General features: G+C 46.2%; 1 protein-coding gene across 3 annotated transcripts in view; it reads right to left on the bottom strand.

Annotated features, from left to right (window-relative positions):
* RSAD1 (radical S-adenosyl methionine domain containing 1) overlaps nt 1–21445 on the bottom strand; it is a 49793-nt gene extending 28348 nt beyond the window's left edge. Inside the window, exons 1-7 of one of the 3 annotated variants that reach the window (XM_078610846.1) lie at nt 21344–21445; nt 15173–15306; nt 14473–14677; nt 10945–11319; nt 4767–4830; nt 2562–2709; nt 243–297 (exon numbers count right to left, since the gene is read on the bottom strand). In XM_078610846.1, the coding sequence (XP_078466972.1) occupies nt 243–297; nt 2562–2709; nt 4767–4830; nt 10945–11319; nt 14473–14677; nt 15173–15231 (906 nt within the window). In that variant the 5' untranslated portion in view covers nt 15232–15306; nt 21344–21445. Of the gene's footprint in view, nt 1–242; nt 298–2561; nt 2710–4766; nt 4831–10944; nt 11320–14472; nt 14678–15172; nt 15307–20266; nt 21293–21343 lie in introns of those variants that run through there. The other 2 variants (XM_078610845.1, XM_078610844.1) reach the window with 2 other exon arrangements.
* Nucleotides 21446–21554: the final 109 nt, after the last annotated feature.

Here is a 21554-nt window from a genome sequence, read left to right as displayed (position 1 = left end):
CATGCTGCGCTATTACTGGCGGCATCAATGATATCGTCTCAGGTGCTACTGGTGGCACGTTGAGCTACAGGACGTGACTTCAGGCCCTTATTTTCCTGCAAACGTGGCAATGTGCGTGCGTGCTATGGCGTACGCAGACAGCAAGACGAATTGCGATCCTAGGCACTGGGTGGCACTGACGTCCGCGCGGAGAGGCCAACATCTGGCACTGGACGGAGCGAATAATGATGGATGACACTCACCTCGTGGGTAATCCCTCTGTTCATCCTCAGTCCCATTACCAATACTTCTTCTAGCCTGTAAAAACAATGATATTGATAAAATGGTAAAAGCGCAGTCCTGAAATTGCTTGTTCACGCCACTGGCGGCAGAAGGGCTTCCAATAGAGGGAGCCCAAGAGAGCCCCTCTTAGAGAGTATTTGCCCAAATCTTTTACGGTGAAAAAACGTCTTTGGAAGAGGTGGGAGTACCCACACTTGATCCCACCACACGACACCATCCCATCGATCGTGTGTACACATTTTTCGGCTGGCTGAACACAGGTGAGAGAAATTGAAGAAATTGGCCCCATTGTTTCAACTGTCACAACGAGAGATCTAACCAGCGACTTCTGGATTGCAAGTCCAGTGTGCAAACCATAACACCGTGGCAACATCCGTCAATGATAGGAACAGTCCTCGACTTATGAACGGATTCGGTTCCTGTAACATGTTCATAAGTCGAACAGCTCGTTAAGTCGGTGTTCGTAAGTCGAGGTCTGCCAGTACACTTTATCCAGAAAAGCCTCATTGAGTTTCGCTCAATACCAACCCTCATCTTATAGAGAACGCTGCATGGCCAGTTTCCTTTTTGGCCATTTGTGTGTCTATGCTGAACCTGGCACCTGGAGACAAGCCACACTGCAAACTTGGGAGGAGTAATGAAACTCTGCACAGATGACTACGCAACCCACTTACCAAAATTTAGAAACATGCGTTTAGAGTATTTGGCTGCTATTAATGTCCACACGATAAGCCACTGTGTTGAACAATCATTTGTGGCAAGGTCGCTTCTGAAAAAGAGCCATATTGCTCAATGTTCCTTACCTGGTAAAAAATATTTATAAATCTATAAATAATAACACTGCCTCATATAGGAAACCCTCCAAAACCCTACCAAACTATTTGCATTATTTTAACTTTCATGCAATGTCGACCCTCAGACTACAGCATCAATGAATGAGTTTTATAAAAACTTAAACTGTATGAAATATTTCATAGCAGCTCATAAGTTTGCTTCATAATAAAAGCAGCCTTTATTCCTGATAACTTTTGCCTTTGCGTAACTTTGCTATTGGCAAGATGGCAATCTTGGTCCGTGACAAAAGCACAGATTCTCTGTGACACATGGTGAAATGCCTTTAATTATCTGCCGGCTATGTTGATATGCACTAATGACCGAATGAAAGAGCATCTGAGTTGACAAACACATGTACCTGATGCCCTTAAGCACAGCGTCGTGCCGTGAATTTAAATTCTGCAGTGCTGCATTCACAGGCAGACACTGTTATATATAAAATGTTCACATTTATAACCACGTCAAAGCCACCGTATGCAATACGATGGTTTTGTCAGTGCCTTTATTGAAACAACAGCTGATTTGTATTTATATGAATGCATTATATCATACTAATTCATTTGTATTCCTTTTACCCAATTAAATTCCCATATTGCTATCAGTGTTATTCAACGAGGTAGATTTGCCTTCGGAACTGCCACAACTAACAGTAGACCACTCTGTGTTAGAGAACAATCCTGGAGGGCGATGTCACAGAAACACTTATTAAGTAATTAGTAATAGGCCCCTTTATCCGTGCTAAGTGCATACCTTTTGCATTCTCTGCAGAGAGTTTAGCACATATCAATTCGAACCTCCGATTAGCACGGTTGGCCATGTAGGGCGTGAAAGAAGTTCAGCAAACATACAATTCTCAAAGCTGGAATAAAGAAAATATATAAAAAAAATATTGTCGACGAACAACAAACCACACAAAAGCCAGAGATGGCTGGGGGTCTTGTTTAAACAGCCAGGGCAGCATATTGAACTGGTGACCTAAGGATCGCAGCTCCAATGTGCTAACTATTATACCAAGGCAGCATAATACAATATAAGCAAATGTAAACAGGTCATACCCAACCACTGACGGCCAATTATCGTGCCGTTTACTTTGCTTGCTGCTGAGCCCCTTACTATGGCTTTCAATTTCCTGCAGCTAACCAGAAAATATGGACAAGGAGTTATGGTCCTTTCTCTGGTCAAATCTTCCAGGTCCGTGTTGAAAAAAATAGATATTGATATTTCGAGTGCTCCTGCCCGGTCCTCGGTGAAGAAAGTGAGCGATTCATCTTTCCCGTGCGCTGGACCATTACACAACAGCAGTATGTCAAAATTGTATCACATTATAACCGCACAGCATTATCATTTGATGTCCTTCCCCCGCACCTCCAATTAACATGGTTGGCTACGTACGGTGCGAAAGAAGTTCAACACACATACATATAATTGTACTGTAAACGACGTACACTTCAGGCGGGGAGAGGGGCTTCCTCCTCCGGGTGCCGTGTCCGTGCCGCTCCACCTCGCGCATCCAGTACTCGGGCTCCAGCGTCTGGACCCTCGCCTCCCGCTGTGCCGCACCCTCTCCTCGCGCCACAAACCTCCCATGAGCACCTGCGCAGGGCCCGGGTTAGTGAGGGGGGTGACGAGGGCAGGAGAGGAGGCCGATAATGGGACCAGCGGCGAGGTCCTGTCAGCGCTCGGCATCGTCACGGTGCTACTGTCCCTTGACTCGCGACCTGCACTTCTGTGGCCGTCTGGGACGCTCTTCCGATATTAGGAAGCCACTGGGGCAGTGCACTTTTAAATCATCCAGATTGAAAACTAACTTTTTTATAACTGCTTTGGTGTTTACTTTGTTGTCCTTCCCCCGCACCTCAAATTAGCACGGTTGGCTACGTACGGTGCGAAAGAAGTTCAACATACATACGAAGTTCACCAACATACAAACTGTCTGGCAGATCGAGAGCTGTGGACATCTCCATGGTTATACTGACTGGAATGATCGAGATTTGCCTAAAGTCGGATTTAATTCACGGTCATTTTGATCAGCCGGCGAAAGTGAATGGTTGTTTAGGAGATATTTTATCTTCTTAAGGAATGTGGCACCAGAGACAGGAGTCGAACTTTACTTGAGGGCTACGTCACAATGAGAACCCGGCAGAAAGGCCTTGAGGTTGGCTCGTAATGTCCAGAAGACACCCCTACTCCAGGTGCTCATTATACTGCTGAGCTGCACTGCACCAGGCACGGAACAAGAGGCTAAACAAACATCAACCACCATTATCTCCAAAACAGGAGGATAGATTGCAAGGTCTCCACCGTCTCACAAAAGAGAGAGAGAGCACTTCTCTTTCTATGGAAAAGATCCAACAATGAAAATTATTAATTCGTATATATTGCTCCATTAATAACACGAGTATATGAGTGGTCTGCTTTGGGAGGAGAGACGCAAAGAGGAGAAGGGGGGGCGAGACAAAGGGCCCAGAATGAGCAAAATGGCCAGAAGAGGTTCCAGAGGTTGGCTGGAGCCCAGCGAGCGGCCGGAGGGGCCAAAGAGGCAGGGTGAGCCCTGGGGTGTCCGTGCTGGCCGGGTAGGTAGAGTGTGCTCGCCCTGCACCTGTGAGGCCGCTCTCGATCCACGTTGCGAGTTGCACGAGAACGGCAGAAACGCCGATTGACTACTCAGAGGTATAGTGGGAAAGCAGTGGATTTCAAGATTTTACAGTTGTTGACTAGAGCCGATACATACGGCAAGTTAGATTAAGCAGAGTCAAAGCGAGCATTGCAGAAGAAATATTGAGTGGAAAAAGAGAAGACATTTGGCGACTGGAGAAGGAAAGGCATTCCTTTTGAGAAGGAAGAGAAGTTAACGTAGCACAGAAACACGTGCTGCTGGGTCACGTGCCGTGGGTCACATGAGCTAAATAAAAAGTGACTGTAAACCAAGAAGTCCGTCAATAATCATCACGGTGAAGATGCGTCTGTACATCGGACGTCGAAGAAACAAGAACAGTATCACAATTGTTCTACATGTCGTCGAGACCCTACAACACACCTGGCTGCTGCTGCTGCTAACTGTGTCGTCACCCATCAAGCTGCTGTCTGCGCCGTTCGAGAGACACCACCGCATGTGACGAGTTCTCATTCACCAGCACAGAAGACTTCTACATGTTTGCCGTATCACCTTCTCAACGCGAGCGTGAGAAACCATCTGTTACAGACCGTGAAGTTTAATTTGTGTAGCAATATCGAGTATTCTTTGGACCGAATGTCAGTTGCATATTTGATGACTGGTACCCTGACCTTTAATAAATAAGACACTTGTTTGTATTAAAAAATGTCTCTGTGTGTGTGGTTGAACAGTGTCAAATCCATCCGTTACATGCGAGACATCAAAGAATCTGGACAATAAGGTTGGCTTCTGTCATTGTGTAAAATGAATCGATCATGCCCTAGACAAATCAAAGATTACAATACATTTAATATACCTGCCAGAACGACACAACACCACAATCATTTGATCGACATGGGAGGTATGACCAGTTATGTCAATTCCCGATCAAGTACATCGACAACTCTAACCGGATGACCACCAGGCCAGAATGTGGCTAAGTGCAAGGGGCGTGTGAGGCAGGCGGGGGGGAGGGGGCATGTAGACAGTGACTCACCCGGTCCCACTCCGATGTACGGCTTCCCCAGCCAGTAGCTTTGGTTGTGTGCAGATGCGGCTCCCTGGTAGGAAAGATGACAAGCGGACGTGTGTCACACGCATCGCATCCGCGCTCTCAAATGCCCCGCGCTCATCGATCAATAGATGCATTCCATTATTTAGAATCATGCTGGCATTGAGAGACGACCAAAATTGGCAACGAACGTTATTTATTTATTTATACCGCAGGAGGAATCCGGTGAGCTATAAACCTCTTTTCCACAGATGTCCAGTTGGGGTGGAATGAAGACAAAAGAGATGAAGAAGGAACCGTTATGACGTAAATCAAAATAACGAGTTAAAAATGTATCATGTACAACTGAAAAGAGTTAGACGAACGAGAAAATTAGTTTAGAGATTTCTAAATTCCAATAAGATTGAGTCAAAAATATCACTCATAGGTTTTTTTTACCTTGTTCAAAGGCCACAGGTCGTACATAGATCATCATTAATACTATCAGTTGCTCGGTGCTTTGGGTCAGAATGAGCCTTTCGTTAACTCTGCACAGGGAACATTACCAAAGTTCCGTGACAAACACTCACAGGTGCACAGATAAAGTTTACAGTGGTTTTGCTGCACGGGAGCAATGGGAAGTTGCCAATCATGCATGCAGATGTCTAGCCACGTTACAGAAGGGACATAATTCGTGAATTGGTCATTGCCGCTAAATGGCCAAATTGGTCTGTGACATCAACACACAATGGGCTTAGTGTTCAGATTGAAGCAGCAGGGGTGGTAATGGTTCCATTGCACCCAATGACGTGCACCGAGGCATTGCAGGGCTATTGGTGGCCCGCAAAGTGTCAGTGCCAAATGCACGCGCCAAGCACAGCTGAATATAGGAGACGTTAATGACACCCAATGCACGGTGTAATTCAAATTCTTAATGTGCTTTCCTTGCCGATTATAGGGAATAAGAAATATGTAAATATAATGAAACGATGCATTCATTAATATCAATTCTCAAGTTCACCAAGATACAGGTATCAGACAATGTGCCACAATGGATGTTTATTATGCGTACGTTGTATGCAATGGGTCCATGTCACCTCTGCAACCACCCGAAGCACAACCATGCACCGCAATATAAAAAAAGGAATGAAATCTGCAATTAAATAATGACCCTCAATTGTGGCACTGCATCCACCACTAGTAAATATACAGGTTAATATGTGGATCTAAAATGTATTTACTTTTGCCTTACCCACACTCCACCCCAAGAGCATATCACTAAGTTGTAGAATGTTGATCTACTGCAAGAAATATGACTTTGCGTTCCACAGCGCTTGTGAATGCCTCTTGCCTACACGGCAGGGAAGCCATAGGCATGTATTTTATAGGCCAAAACATGCTGAAACCATGTCAGCATTTGTTCAGAGCTTCAACAAAATCGGCTGGAAAGCAATGGGTCTATGGCTTCGATTACCGGTAATTCAATAAAATTTTGCTCCGACTATGTCGCTCTCCTCCGTGCTAATTTATTAATTTCGTATGCAGCGTCCTATTCCCGGCCACATGAGTGGCGTGACGCAACTCCTGTGATTTGGGAAACGGAAAAAATGACGGGTGACGCTCGCTCACTCTCTCTGTTGTGGCGATTGTGCAGGAACGATCAGTCCCTGATGAGAGGCATAAAACATTACTCCACTCCTTCACGCGCTCGCAGCTATAATTGGGCACCAGAGCAATAAATCTGCAACTCCAGGAGGGATACGCGAATACAGCAGATGTCCGCTCACCCGGCCCAGATAATGCGGATCGCCCATTAACCCGGACAGGGTTCAGCTATTAAATAAAACACGAGTGAACATCGTATGAAAACAATGAATGTGTTGCCAATGTGCTTATGCTTTTCAATTACAATTGATACAATTTGCAGTCAATATGCTGCGCTTAAAAATATTATTGTATTTTTCTATTCTATTTTGGATTTATAAAGCGCCTTTCACCAAGGCGCTTGATACTGCTTACCGACTACAGTACAAAATAGCAAGATAAGGGATGGGGATCGGGTAGTGACTCGAGTGGAGGGAGCGAGGTGGAGGCTGCGGCGGTGGAGGCGTTAGGTGCGTAAGGTGGTGCTGGTTGAGGTGGCGGAAGAGGAAGGGAAAAGTCAAGAGAGAAGAAATGGGACCTGAGGGCAGTGCGAACAATGGGAAGTGAGGGGCAGAGTCGGATGTGGAAAAGAAGATTGTTCCAGTGTAAGGGGGCAAGCAGAGAGAAGGAGCGAAAGTGAGATTTGGCGCAGGGTGGAGCAGGGACGGCAAGAAGAAAGGCAGCTTGTGACTGGAGTAGGCGTGATGGGACGTATAAGGAAATGAGAGAAGAGAGGTCAGGGGGGCCAGTCTGTGCAAAGCTTTGAAAACTAAGGTGAGCAATTTAAAGAGGCAGCAGTTATTGGTAGGAAGCCAGTGAAGTTGTTGAAGGAGAGGGGAGCAATGACTGGTGAAGGGGAGGTTAAAGACGGCGGTGCGTGCAGCCGAGTTTTTTTATTTATTGTCGAGGGGCAAGGGCGTAGGCAGGGAGACCAACCAGAAGCGAGTTACAATAATAATCCAGATGAGTGGAGACAAGGGAGTGCACAAGAAGTTTGGCAGCGGTGATGTTGACGAGGGGGCGAATTTTCCTGATAATGAAAATATGGAAGCGGCACGTGCGAGTGGTGTTGGCGATGGGGAACGTGAAGGAAAATGAGGAATCAAAGGTGATGCCAATAATTTCCCTGCTCCAATACGGCAACACCCATCTCCTATGATGGCACGGAACTGGTGGTGGAAATGGCACAGCCACATGGCAGGGGACCAAACATCCACAAAACAAACATGTTTGGCTCACCACAAAGTAGTTACCATTTTATCGAGTTTGGAAGGATGATTGGCCAAGTCGACCTACGAGCGAAATTCGAACGAGTGACCTTCGGACTTTTTTTAGTCAAAAATCCTGACCACATCATCGTTTCATTTAGTTGTTTTCGTTTTTTTTACCTACGTGACATTACCGAAAAAACAAAGAGTATACATCATTGTTTCTACAGTGTTATGGCTCGATCTGCTGCCGTGCCACAGTTGGTACCTTTGCACATTTTTTTGCAGCTTTACTTCACCGCTCATCTATGTGGAATGCTCCCAAACCTCATTCACCAGGTTCACACAATGGCTATAAATGACCACGGCAGTTGCAAATTCCAAATTGACAACGATATGCAAGGATCAAGTGAAAGAGGGAACACGTGGGATCCTGGAGCCACGCTGCGTACAGTGATCACAGTGCGTGTGCACTGTGGCACGACATGTCGTGCCATTATTAGTTGTTGGATTTTGCTCCACAATTTATATGAAAACAAGGGTCTCATCCCAATTCATCCAGGTTAGTGAAAGCAAAGTGTAGTTTCAACAGCGGTGCAGCCAAATCCGAAGCCGAATAGGTAAATGCACATTTACAGTCCTCTGGTCAATCCACTGCTGGATGAGGGCATCCCAATGCCGTGCAGAACACGGGGCGTAATTTGCCCATATTTCACCAAGCTTGTCAGGACAGGTTGGTGAATGTGAGCTTAAGCAGAAGGAAGGACGCGATGACAAGGTGTGGAGAAAACAAAGGCATTTTTCACGATGACTCCTCTATAGTTTCCCAAAATGGGGTTATTTTTTCCACTGACTTGTTATCTGTGGATAAGCACAGATAATAGGAAGGTGGCTAAGCATTCAGGAGTACTTTATAGTTTCATTATCAGACACAATACCTGGAAAAACTGTAGTTGAGAAATACAGAACGGCGTAATTCAACCTGAAAAACACGCCGCTTTATATCAAGCAGAAATTCAGCTGACAACAGATGTAAGTCGTGCACATGTGCCAGCTAAGGGCAGCTCGCTTTAGCCCCATTGTTTTTAATGGAGGGCAAAATGTAAATGCGCCAAAAACCGCCACTTTAGATGAACCGTTTAATGGGGTGCCAACTGCATGGTGAATGCTGCACACACAATCCCACCAGGGGGGCAGAGCGTGCAGAGCCCTGGAGGTAAACAGTTCACCTCCCGGAAAAACTTTTTCTTAGAATGCTAAAATAAATTCACAGATATCACAAAGGTCCTTCTCCACTGGAAAGCTGTCCACTTATTTAACGATTAAAGGTGCAGCTCTGTAATTTCTTTTGCACACCACTGCTGGTAGAAGGGCTTTCACTCGAGGGAGATTTAGAGAGCTCATCTAGAGGGTGGATATTTTGGCCTACTCTGTTATGGTCGACAGACATCTTGTAAGAAATGGGAGTACCCACACTATCTGATCACAAACAGCGTGCCAATCATTTACCCATTTAAACTGCCGGACAGAGGTGGTTGAGGGGGGGGGCGTGATTTGAGTATAGTGGTGGCGATTTGGTTGGCAGATGTGTGCCAGAAATGCGCCACGTCTTTAAGCAAAAAAAACATTTAATTGACTTGATTTAAGAAATTAACAATTGTTTCAATTGCTGCGCACTGGGTGGTCAAACCGGCCACCTCCAGATAATAAGTCCAGTGCGATGACCATTACACCCCTCGGCGGCCATCCACTCAATGTGTTTGTTGTGCGGCATTTAGCGATGCGTGGAGAAGTGCCCTTGTCAGGATAATTTTGTCAATGGTTTCACGGCAAAGTGTTCGGCTTCACCTGCGATCTGCAAAGACCGCACTTGCGAGCTATTAAACTTATTTTTTTATTTCACGCGGTAAGGCCCACTGAGCTATATAGAAGTGACGTGGCCCTCGCAAATAATAGCTCAACGTGACTTATCAAGCGGAAATGTATAAGCAGCCAAATACTCTGAAGGCATGTTGATTCTAAATGTGGAGGGAAAAACTATAAGACTCAGAAGAAATCGACAGGACCACGAGGAAAACATGCAAACTCCAAATATACAGCAGGCGTCAGGGTTGAGATCGAACCCACGACCTCCTGTATACCGGGCGAGGTAGTTAACATCTCCGAGCCAACGTGGGCACCACGGTGGTGAGCGTTCCGCTAAACCCTGTCCCGGTTGGGTGCGGGCAACCGAAGTGAATGTGCATTTCCTGGAAGATAATTAATCATTTAGAGCCCCGTTGGCTGAAGTAAAATGTAAAGAAAACGTATTTTTATATCTATCTCAAGAATGAAATCAAACGTAACTGGGTTAGTGGGTGTCTCAGGGGGGCCTAGTGCTGGAGTTAGGTCAGTAGGGCTGTGTCTTTGAGGTCATGTATGCAAGCTCCCTGGTTGTGTGGACGGCTTCAGTAAGTCACCAATAACAAGGGGAGCAGCCTCTGTGGGTGTCTGGACACCCACACATTATAGATGGACACCCACACATTATAGATGTGTGGGTGTCTGGACACGTGGCGAACAGGCAACGGCAAAAGATTGGACAAAAATCAAACTATTCAGAGTCTGCATTTTTCTCCCTTCAACAATATGACAAACATGCTGATTATGCTGTGACGGAACTTTGAAATACACAGGAGCGCACGAACGGCAGGCAGATCACTGAGTTTAGTTGCAAGTAGTTTGAGTATATGTAATACAATTATGGTGCAGTGGAACTCTTCTTATCTGTGGCGAAGTGAGGGAATGTGCGGGTCCTGTCTGTGACATCATCAATAACCCCAAAAGTGTGGCTGCACCCCTGATAATAACTCAACAAAACATTGAATCCTGGAGTGGACAGTCGATGCCATGAAGTTTGGAGTGTAAAAATGTCATCAGTAAACGGGGGGACAGATGCATGAGCAAGAGAGGCTCAATTTCTCGCATGGTGGTAAAAGTGGGGTTTTAACAGATGCCATTTAGATCGTCATGCGAACGAGACACTCGCTTGCGGAACTGTGAAGTGGCTAGATGGCAGTAGTTCAACTGGGTTTCTAGCCCATCTGTGCAGACTTTGGAGTGTAATCTCCGTATATGTTAATTTTCTCCATGTATTCATTACACCCTCCTTCAAAAGGAATAAGTAAAACATTGCATGGACTTCCAAAAAATGTCTCCAGACCCAATGAGGCTTTCTTAGAGACATTAATATTCGTAGTGAAAGGGAAGCACTCGATGAATTAACGAACGTGGAACACGCAGCAGCAGCACAACAAACAGTTCTGGCATCACCATTTGCACGTGGCACACACCTCCCTTGCAAAGTTGGACACCTCGTACTGGCGGAGTCCGGCCTGGGACAGGATTTCCCGGGCCGCGTTGTACATCTCGGCGCAGGCGTCCGCGTCAGGTAGGGCTAGCGGCTCCCCCCGTGCGGCACGGGCGAACAACTCCGTGCCGCGCTCCAGCGTTAGCTGGTAGAGGGACACGTGCCCCAGCGTCGAGGCCGACCCCAGCAACGCCCGTAGCTCCTGCTCCCAAGAGTCGGGATGCTGGCCCGGCCTCCCGAACATGAGGTCGGCCGACACGTGGCCTGGGAAGACGGCGCTTGCCGTAGCCAGCGCCTGTACGCCCTCCTCCGCCGTGTGGTCCCGCCCAAGCGTCTTTAGGTCAGCATCGCTTAGAGCCTGCAGGAGGCAGAGTCGCAGCTCATTCATTAAATCGTTTTTACAGTTACAATATAACGCCTCTTTATCCGTGTAGATATAATTGGTCGATCGTACCGTCTGTGGTATTACTCCTGTTGTTTGAAGCTCGATTTGCGGGAAAGGCTCGCAGATAATAGGGCCAGTTTTCTGACACTTATGGGACACTTGTAGGATTCGTTCGAAGGCTTGGATAATAGGATGCATTTGCCATCACTTAGGGCAAATTTTTTTTTTTGTAATTTACCCATCCAGATGGTACCAACAAATGTCTGGCTAATAGATCAAGTAGGTATTCCTCTCACATGTGGAAAGGGTTGTATAAAATAATGTAGCGCTACCAGGATACCACTTCGAGGTGACTAATCCATGCAAAATCTCGAATAAGATGATGAATTTGCTGCCAAAACTCTGTAATATCCCCGTTCAGGGACTGTTTACCAATCCACGGTTATGCACTGCTTTGAGTGACTTCTGAATAACCATTTAGTTTCTTTTTCAAAGATGCTGTTCTCACAATTGGAGTAAAATTATGAAAAAGACGAAACCATTTCAAGGGACAGATGTGTTTTTCAGAAGGGCCCAGCATTGGGATGTTGGACCAATTCCTTTTTAGAGTGTTTTGCATGTGGGAGAAAACTGGAGAAAACCCAAAACGCATAGAATGAGATGACAATTATTTCTGCATGATATACGAGTTCATGAAGTTTTTTGCGTTACATCTCTTATTCACATCGCAGCCAGCTCTGGGAGTTTCACAAATCTTCACAAGTTCCGAACATAAATTCCCCACATAATATAACACTCTAGATTCTCAGGTTTCCTCCTCATATTTGTGGATCATCTTGAGATGTGGTTGCATATGGATGCAATATAAATCCAAACTGTAAGGGCATTATTACAGTATTTACTTTGCATATATGCACTTGCTCCTCGTTTTTAAACTTCAAAAATCTGGTTGCCATGTCACCGCACCTCCGATTAGCATGGTTGGCTACGTACGTTGCGAAAGAAGTTCAACATACATACACACATAGAAATCACTCGATCCAGTTGTTTTCATCATATGCGGTTGAGATAGCGCTGAGGGACGACATCTCCTTTTCTAGAGACACCTGAGGCAATAAAATAATTCATTAATTTAGCAGATCCCCTGCTGCCACTTCTTATATGCTCAGCTTTCTATTGTGTACATCCTTCAGTAGCCCCTCTCCTCTATATGCAATTTTTCAAGAATGGACCTATTTGTCCCGCTTAACATTCACGGAATTTGTAGTATACGCCTGTCACATTGCATCCCAAAATAATCTATGTTTGCATCAATCATCGTCTTCTTCTTCTATGCCAAGGATTCCCGTTAAGACAATGCCACTGGGAAAGCCATTGCACTTTGAATATCAGTGACGCCTACCATCAAGGCTTCAAAAGTCTAATCAAGCCCGCAATTCCATGTCTTGCAGTTCACATTAGCCACGGATGCTGGTTGATGGGGCAGCAAACACCAAACTGTGCACAACTCAAGCCATTTAACTTAGGTTAGTCACGCAGTATAAGTGGGTACACCACAATAAGGTAATGTGTGATGTGGTAAGGTGTAGGTACTCCCACATCTTTGAAGATAGTTGGCCAGCATGGAAGAGTAGGCCAAATACCATTCCTCTAGCGAAGGCCCGTCCGTCAGCAATCGCAAAAGCAAGCTATTGCATGGCAGGCTGCAACTTTACCTTTTTAAAATGTATCCGAGGCTGTCTCTTGGTATACAGCGAGGCGTGCACTATGGAGGAATTGTCTTTGTGAAAAACACGTGCATGGCTTAGCGCAATTAATCTGTGATGCACACAAAGTGGTCAGTGTAACGTGTAACCGCAACCCCGCCAGAGTAGTTTTGGATCGAGCCTCTCAGCCGGGATCTTAGGAGCCTCTCGTCAGACTATGGACATCTTTAATTTGCTGCTCAGCCCCCCGTGGGAACGCAGCCCTATTTTCGGGCTGCTCATTTATAAACAGACAACACTTTTCCTGGAAGACCGAGCCGTGTCTGAAAAACTGTGGCAAATAAATCCCACCCTGGTGTTTGTTTACAAGGTGTCCATGTGTAGTGTCTTTAAAAACTACACTCACACCGACACGTAGTAAAAAGTCACCTGCTTACACTTTATTACTCCTGTTCACGCGCCAGTTGTAGGCACTCCTATATCTATCGTTACTGTCACATACACTTGACTTCTCCTCGCTCTCATCCATTCTGAACCTCACTTATCCTGCACCTAGCAACTCTGCACTCAGCAACTCTGCACTCAGCAACTCTGCACGCAGCAACTCCACACCCAGTGACTCTGCATGCAGCAAGCCTGCACTCAGCGACTCTTATAACTCTGCATCTCCACCACTGCCCTCATCTACGCTGCCTCATACCCACTCACCCGTCTGTCCCGGGCGGGGGGTTCAGCCAACACCTGCCCGGTGACGGCGTGAGGGTTGAGGCTTCGTTGACGGCTTGAGCGGCAGCGGCGAGATGTCTTCTCTCTTTGGTTCCCGGGCTACTCTCCTCCCGTTCACGCACACTCCCGCTTATATCCCCCTCCTCATTCCGAGTTCTCACGTGCTTGCCCTTAAGCCGCCGCCTGCCCGGAGCCTGGTGTCCTCATTAAATCCGTTTCAGTCATTGATGATCAGGCTGAGACCATGAATTCACTCCACTTAAAAAAACAGCTAAATCACATGCAGCATAAATCTGGATCCAACACATGCTTTTCCCTCGTTTGCCCCTCCTCCCCTCCTCTACCCTGTCCCCCCTTTTTCTCCAATATGTTAGCTATCTTTCCCCTACCCTTTTCCCCTTCACATATTAACTGTGATGCCCTCGCTCGTGGTCCCCACCTGAGCCCAATACTCCCCCTTGATTCAGCCCTGCCACTCCCAACTCGGCCTGCTGCTGTTGTTCGTGGCATTTTTGTTCCCCCTCCGTTCTGTGATCGGCGCTTTATACCGGGCTCGCATTGAATTTCAATAAAAGCAACAACAAAAATTATTCGATCCAACAACACAGGATCTCAGCTGTGTCTGCTCAGAGCTTCAACCTCTGAGCTAAGCAGCCACCTCTGTGTCCATGCATATCACACAAGCGGCACGTGCCTGCAGACCGAGCGAGATGCGGTTGACCCCAGCGGCGCGAAAGTCCACGAGCCTCTGCGTCGCAGCGGAGCAGGGGTTCGCCTCCATAGAAACCTCGGCTCCAGCAGGGACCAGCGCCAGCCGAGACGCTGCCTCCAGCACGGCCACCAGCGTCTGCGGCTCCGCCAGGCTTGGCGTGCCGCCCCCCACGAACACCGACGAGATCCTGCGACCGCGCAGAGCGGCCAAAACGTTCGGAAGGCCGCTGACTTCTAATTGGCGGTTGGGGACTGACTCGCCATGTCATCGTCTTTACTCTGTTGTTGAAACATTTCAAACTTTGTGTTGAAATTAACTGGGGTTTAACAAAGTAGAGACTCCGGCTAAAGTTTTTGTGGTTGTACTGTATAGCTCTCTGATGTGTTTTCAGGTTGTTCGAAAAAGCTCTTAGCACACAGAGTAAAATGTCGAACATCGTGCTGAACAACACAAGTAACAACCAGAAAACACACTGAAGGGCTAAAGTAGAGACTTATTTTAGAATTAATTACAAATGGCAGCATCTTCCCTATTGCTTGTAGGGGTAATGCAAACCTGTTACATAGGTAAAACCATTGTTTTCTACACACGGAATTAATTGATTAATGAAATAATTGTTCCCCCCCTGGTTTTCACATTGGTGGGTGCGTGGGCGCGTGGGCACATGAGTGCGTGGGCTCACGTTGTGACACCGCTTGCGAGAAGCAACGACTCCAGCTCACGCACCAGGCACTTGCGCATGCGTGCGTGGTCCACGGCACGCGACACGTATTTGTTGAAGTTGCAGTACGAGCATCGCCGCTGGCAGTAGGGCCACTTATCACGGGGGGAGCACAACGAGAGGCAAGCATGCAGGCATCATTATAAGCAGCATCAGTATCATTGTCATTGTGTCGGTTTAAAAAATATATATATCGTCCACTTGCAATTTCCTCAAACACAAAATCAACAAAACTGCAACGCAGTAGTGTCATCACACATGGTGATGCCATGAGTTTTAGCATTAAACACAATTTGGAAGGGTATGATTTTCAAAATCCCAGTTGGCACGTTGACTCAGCCTACATCTCTCCAGAATAAATAAAATGTAATTCCACTTTGTAGGAAGTGCAGTGTTCATTGATACATGAAATGTCCCTTGTTGCTGACTTGACAACCACCAACAGAGATATGTTGCCTCATCACTTGCTTGACACTTTGTGTGATGGTTGAAAACATCAACCATGCATGGTGGTACACACCTAAAAAACTAAACTATATATTTTTTATTTTATCAGGTAAGGCCCACTGAGCAATAGAGTTAATTTTCAGAAGCGACCTGGCCACATATGATACCTCAATGAAGTGGCTTATCATGTGGATATTTATAGCAGCCAAATACTCTCAAAGCGTGTTTGTAATGTGAGGGGGAAAATCGGAGGACCCGGAGAAAAATCCACACGACCACAGGGAGAACATGCAAACTCCAAATATACAGCAGGCGTCAGGATTGGAATCGAAAGCACGACCTCCTGTACACCAGGCGAGGGAGTCAACATCTTGCCACCGTGGCGCCTGTCATCAGTCTTTTGGGAAGCAGGACTGGTGTATCAAGTAAATAACAGTGTGAAACGCATGCGATGACAGTACAGCAAGCATCCTGCTTGACCCATCTGTATGGCTTTTTCAGTATTATCATGGGCTTGCGCCACATGTCTCTGGGTGCTTTCACTTTCCCACTTTTCAGTGCAAATAGAAGTGTGTGAATTGAAAAAGCTTGTTTTTTACCCACTTTTTTGACATTCAACTTCAAAAAGATGAACAATATAAACACATCCCATGTTAAACATACAGAGCATACTGCCCTTGTTGGCCAATCCAATCACATATGTACCTGTGCCTTCACACAGCACACGTTAACTGTACTGAGAAACTGCAGAAATATTTTATATGTATGCTTAAAAATGGAAATAGCTATCCCAGTCAAAATAAAAAAAAATGAAGAAAATCATGTTTACCATAGAAGTGGAAGCTGACAGAACTCAAACCATTTCTGGATATTCTGCTCGGACGAGGTCGAAATGGTAAAATAACACACGTGTTTACCGAAAGAAAACGCATACCGACGCCTATCTGAATGCAGAGTCACACCATCACCCTGCACAGAAATATTATCTAATCAAGACGCTCATTCGTCGGGCTAAGAAAGTGTCAGATGGTGACAGCCTGAGAAGTGAAATTAAACATGTTAAAGAAGCGCTGCAAATGAACAGTTACAATGATGCACAAATCAACAGGGCATTGAATGCCAAAACCAAACAAAATAACACGAGCATTGAAACTGCCCAAGTAATTAAAACGATAAAAATACCGTACATTGCGGGAGTAACTGATAAACTAGCCAGATGTTTGGAAAAACAGCACATCCGAGTTAGATTTGGCACAGTACATAACATACATAAATTAATATCTGGTACAAAAGATGAATTACCGAAGCTATCACCAGAAGGTGTGTACAGGATTAATTGCACTTGTGGCAAACGTTATGTTGGACAAACAGGACGAATGATCAGCACGAGACTAAAAGAACATCAGAGAAATATTAAATTCTCCCAAATACAACTGTCAGCAATAGCAGAACACGCGTGGCAACAAGGACACTCAATTTATTTTGATAACGTAGAAGTTCTGTTACTGGCCATGAAGAATTAGATAATCTATCAAAATTGAAAGAAATAAAAATAATTTTAACCGTTTGGATAGCTACCGACTTCGTGCTGCGTGGAAGCGAATCATCACATAATACATTGTTAAAATGCATGCCTATACAGGCCACCAGACTTCAATAGGGATTACCTTTGGTACGCTATTTTAATACACGCAATGGACAGGAAGGATAAGACCAAAGGGCTCGCATAATGCGCATGCAGAATGTGCCTTGCCTCAGTAATCACCCCCCACTTTGCGCAAGAGCGCAGAAGCGTGGTCACCACGTCTACGCCTCTATATAAGGAAGGAAACGGGTGGACTTCTCCACAAATCTGGCTGTCGCCTGATGAAGCTAGTTGTGATTACTGGCGAAACGTCGTACTCAGATTGTAAATGTTGTGGCTTGGCTCTCCAACACACCGGTGTGCTCCTGTACTAGTGACGAATTGGCACGTTCTGTTTACGTGACAACCCTTACTCGTTGGCTGTGTCGGGTGGTGGCGGGTTTAACGACACATTTATATATTTACGCGGTCTAACCCAAAAAAACCTCTGTTATAGAAAAAAGCGTCCATGTCTCATGAATGCAATTGAGACACCAGTGATTTACAGCAGGACTAATAACCTGCGTCGATATCAGGGATCACATGGCAGATTATATGATCTGTGGCATACCAGAGACGTGAATACGTGAAGATCTGCTAAGAAGATTGTGCACGCGGTGCGCCGTGGGATTTGAGAGGAACAAGCCACGCGACTCCACGAATCCCATCGATGTCTTACAGAAGCGCCGCGCGTCACTAACTACTCCATTATTCCGTGATAAATTCAAGGATTATAAACTATTTTGTTTCACATTCAAATCAAGCAAATGTGCCGGATCGGTTTTTGTTCAAAGACTTTCCATTGTTGTACTTGTTATCTCATTTAAAAAAAAAAGTCACTGGCTCCTTTGCAATGTGCAGCGTTAAAAAAAAAACAATCTCCGTCACAGAGGAATTAGCCGCTCACAAAATAGATCCAAAATCCACTCTTAAAATGTGGATTTTAGGAACTCTGGCACTTTTGAGTTATCATGAACCGTGGGGGTGCCCCAAATTAAAAGTGTTGTAATACTTTTAGAATTTGCAGATTTTTAAGACATTTGAGAATGTGTGTATTATATTATTGGAGTGCTGCTGATTATGATAGACGTGCTGCTGTACCGGCAAAGCAACATGTCCAATTCCATCCACGATGAATCGTAAAATAAACCAGCAGTCTCCTTCATACATCCATCCATAGTAAAGATATATAACTATTGTCGTTATTAAAGAGCCGTACAGTCGTCTGAGAGGGTCTACTTTGAGCATCATTGTTTCAGGACAAGCAAACGCGAGCTCGTTTTCGACGGCGTCTCATCAACAATCAGGGAAACTTGCGATCTTACGGGCAATGATCCTTTGTCGATATGGCTCCTATAGTTCGACGCAGATAGTCATTAGCACCGCTGTGGAGAATGTAAATAAAACAAAGAATCGGAAGATGTGTCTCCTTCACACATCTGTCTCCACGTTTTAATGCGATTTCTGCCACAACCGACCCACAGTTGCCTTCCAAGGTCGTCGCAATGGAGCCCCCTGCCGAAAGGGTTGAGTGGTGGGAGTGGAGCTGCCGTAAACACGTGGCGGTGAGACCGACTGCCGGGACAATTAAACATCAGCTGTTTGTTGGCATTACCGGTAACCGCACGGAGAGAAAATCGGGGAAACGTGGTTACCGCTTTGGAGCGCATATTGAAATGTATTTCAATAAACGCGTTTATCTTTTATCAGAAATTAAGAGTGATCGCGTGATGGTATAATTAGCACACTGGGACTTGCGATTCTGGTCGATTCCATCTCTGGGCACAGCAAATGAAGCAATGGGGCCACGTATCTTACTACATCGTCGCGACCGCGTTTGTCCACCCAGCAGCAGTGTGGACGGGTGACCGCAGTTCATCGGCGTGAGTGGTGGGGTACAATGTGGGTATGCCCACCTCTCACTATTATACATTCACGGGGTTTGGGGCCGTCCATAAATGACGTCACGCGATTTTTGACCCCCCCCACCGCGTCACACGGCGTCACAAAAAGTCAGACCCCCCCCTCAAATATGACGTCACAAAGCTCTGCCCCCCCCCAAAACCATATTTCCATTTTGAAAACAAGACATGCTTCAAATCGCTTTAAACTATTGTCATTGTAGTGCGTATTCAATTGGTGTTGTTATAATAAATCTATATTCATTTAAAGTTGCACATTTTGATGTGACGTCACATTTCTCAAATCCCCCCCCCCCAGGCGCGTGACGTCATTTATGGACGGCCCCTTACCGCATCCTGATTTTCGGAACCGGTAATGGAATCTCGTGCAGCAGCAACCTTGATACAGTAATTACAATATAATTGTACGGCCCCTTTGACAATCCACTGCTGGATGAAGGCCTCCCCACGTCGTGCGGGTCGAGCGTGGTGGTCAGTGTGGGCTCACTGGCGAAAGCATAGAGAGCACAGTACAATAGTTTATCTGCATTGACCTCTGCTGCCCTAAACGTAGTTACTGCACTATTAAGTGCTTCTGGTAGTCATTGCCCTCAGCACGTCTGTCCCATTTCAACACCACTCCGTGTGGCAGGTTCCGTGGACTTCACCGCGTTCCACGAACAACCCACAGGGGTCAGCAAGAGGTCACTGCGGTGACCGCCACTGGAGGGCGATGGGACAGTCGGCGGTGTTTTAGTTTCTCCACAACCAGTCTTCAAACCGACCGAGCGTGGGACAGCCCCAGACACACAAGAGCCGAGGGCTGTGTATCTACTTCCGAAGAGCCGGTGGATTTTTAATGAGTTTTTATTCAATGTTGGCACAGGGCAGTGCAGGACAATTCACTGTTAAACTGTGCTGCTATGATGCCACGTCCGTGTGCTTTCTCACACTTCTACGGATGCACGTGGACATGAGCCGTTTCTTTTTAACAGACAGACCTTCCTCCCTCCAGCCCACAAAACCTTGTGGTATCTTCAACTTTAGTATGGAGTTGGTGGTGGTGGGGGGGGGGTCACTCACGTGTACGTACAGAGTCGCCTCGTGGTCGTGCAGGTCGGGCGAGGCGGATTGCGGGGAACCTGAAGCCGGGGGGAGCTCACTCAGCCCTGGTGGCTCACAGCTCACAGATCGTGACCACCTCCAGAGCCCCCGAACAGAGTTCCTAAAAGCCGCTCCCTTGCGAGAAGCGATCTGTGATATTGGCCTACTGCGTGTGCAGGTTTGTGCAAGGCATGGCATGTTGGTTTTACTTTCTACTGCAGAGATACGTACGGAAAGATCCCGTCAGATTGGCTCTCGGTACTGTACGTCTACCTTTATAGAGACGTCACTGGACATACAAATGAAATGTACATCAAGCGGAAGCTCCTGACCTCTGGTTGTGACATGCGGAAATTGAAATGTCTAAGCATTAAAACAATGCCGTAAAAAATTGTGATTAGCCACTCGTGAAGATGGAAGAACATAAGACCAGGACGTCAACACTCCTCGCAGTCGTTAGAGGGGGGACGCCCTTTCCCAGCATCCCAGCAGTGTGTTGTAGAATTGTTGCTCGCTGCAAGCCATGTTAGTTACACGAGACCATTTGTAGGATTACTACAATGCAACGTAAATGTTTAAGGCTCCAACAGTAAAACTAAGGCAACATTATTTAAACACCCGCCCGACTCGTAGCGAGAGAATCGTCCTGCGGCCGCTCTGGAACGGTAATCGCGGCTTGAGGCCACACGAGGGAGCTACAGCAGCATCGCGTTTCACGTGGGGGCCACGTGAAACGCGTTTCCGTTTATGCGCCGCTCGGCCACCGTAGGTGAAAGGACCGGAACCAGTCTATGCAGCGATGTTATTAATACTATTCAACAACCGTCTATGAAGCAATTTCTAAGTTATAAAAATGCGTACCAGAACATATATTACAATGATAATGCTTATATTTTAAAGATATTGTACGATAATAAGGCGTTCGTAACAAGCGAGTTGCCGGAATGGTTTAAGTAGAATTTTGGTTGCAGTCAGGATCCTCAATGAGGGTGCATGTCCCTCCTATTGTATTCCATACACTAGAAAAGCACCTAGTCATTCATCCCATTGGCTCACCTGCGCAGTCACGTGCTTTGGCCTTCACCAATCGCGCGCCAGAATTCCACTCATGCGCTCTAACAAATCCGATAGCGCGTGCACATGGTCACATTTCACGGACAGGAATCGATTCAGCTGTCCTATAATTATCACGACTTATTAATCGATTCCTACATTTGGCGCAGCTGTTAAATCGGAATCGAATATAAAATGTGTTATCCATTCCAAA

This window comes from Lampetra planeri, chromosome 35 (genome assembly GCF_965212315.1).
Source record: "Lampetra planeri chromosome 35, kcLamPlan1.2.h2, whole genome shotgun sequence".
Lineage (NCBI taxonomy): Eukaryota > Metazoa > Chordata > Hyperoartia > Petromyzontiformes > Petromyzontidae > Lampetra > Lampetra planeri.
This window is presented reverse-complemented; position numbering and strand designations above follow the sequence as displayed.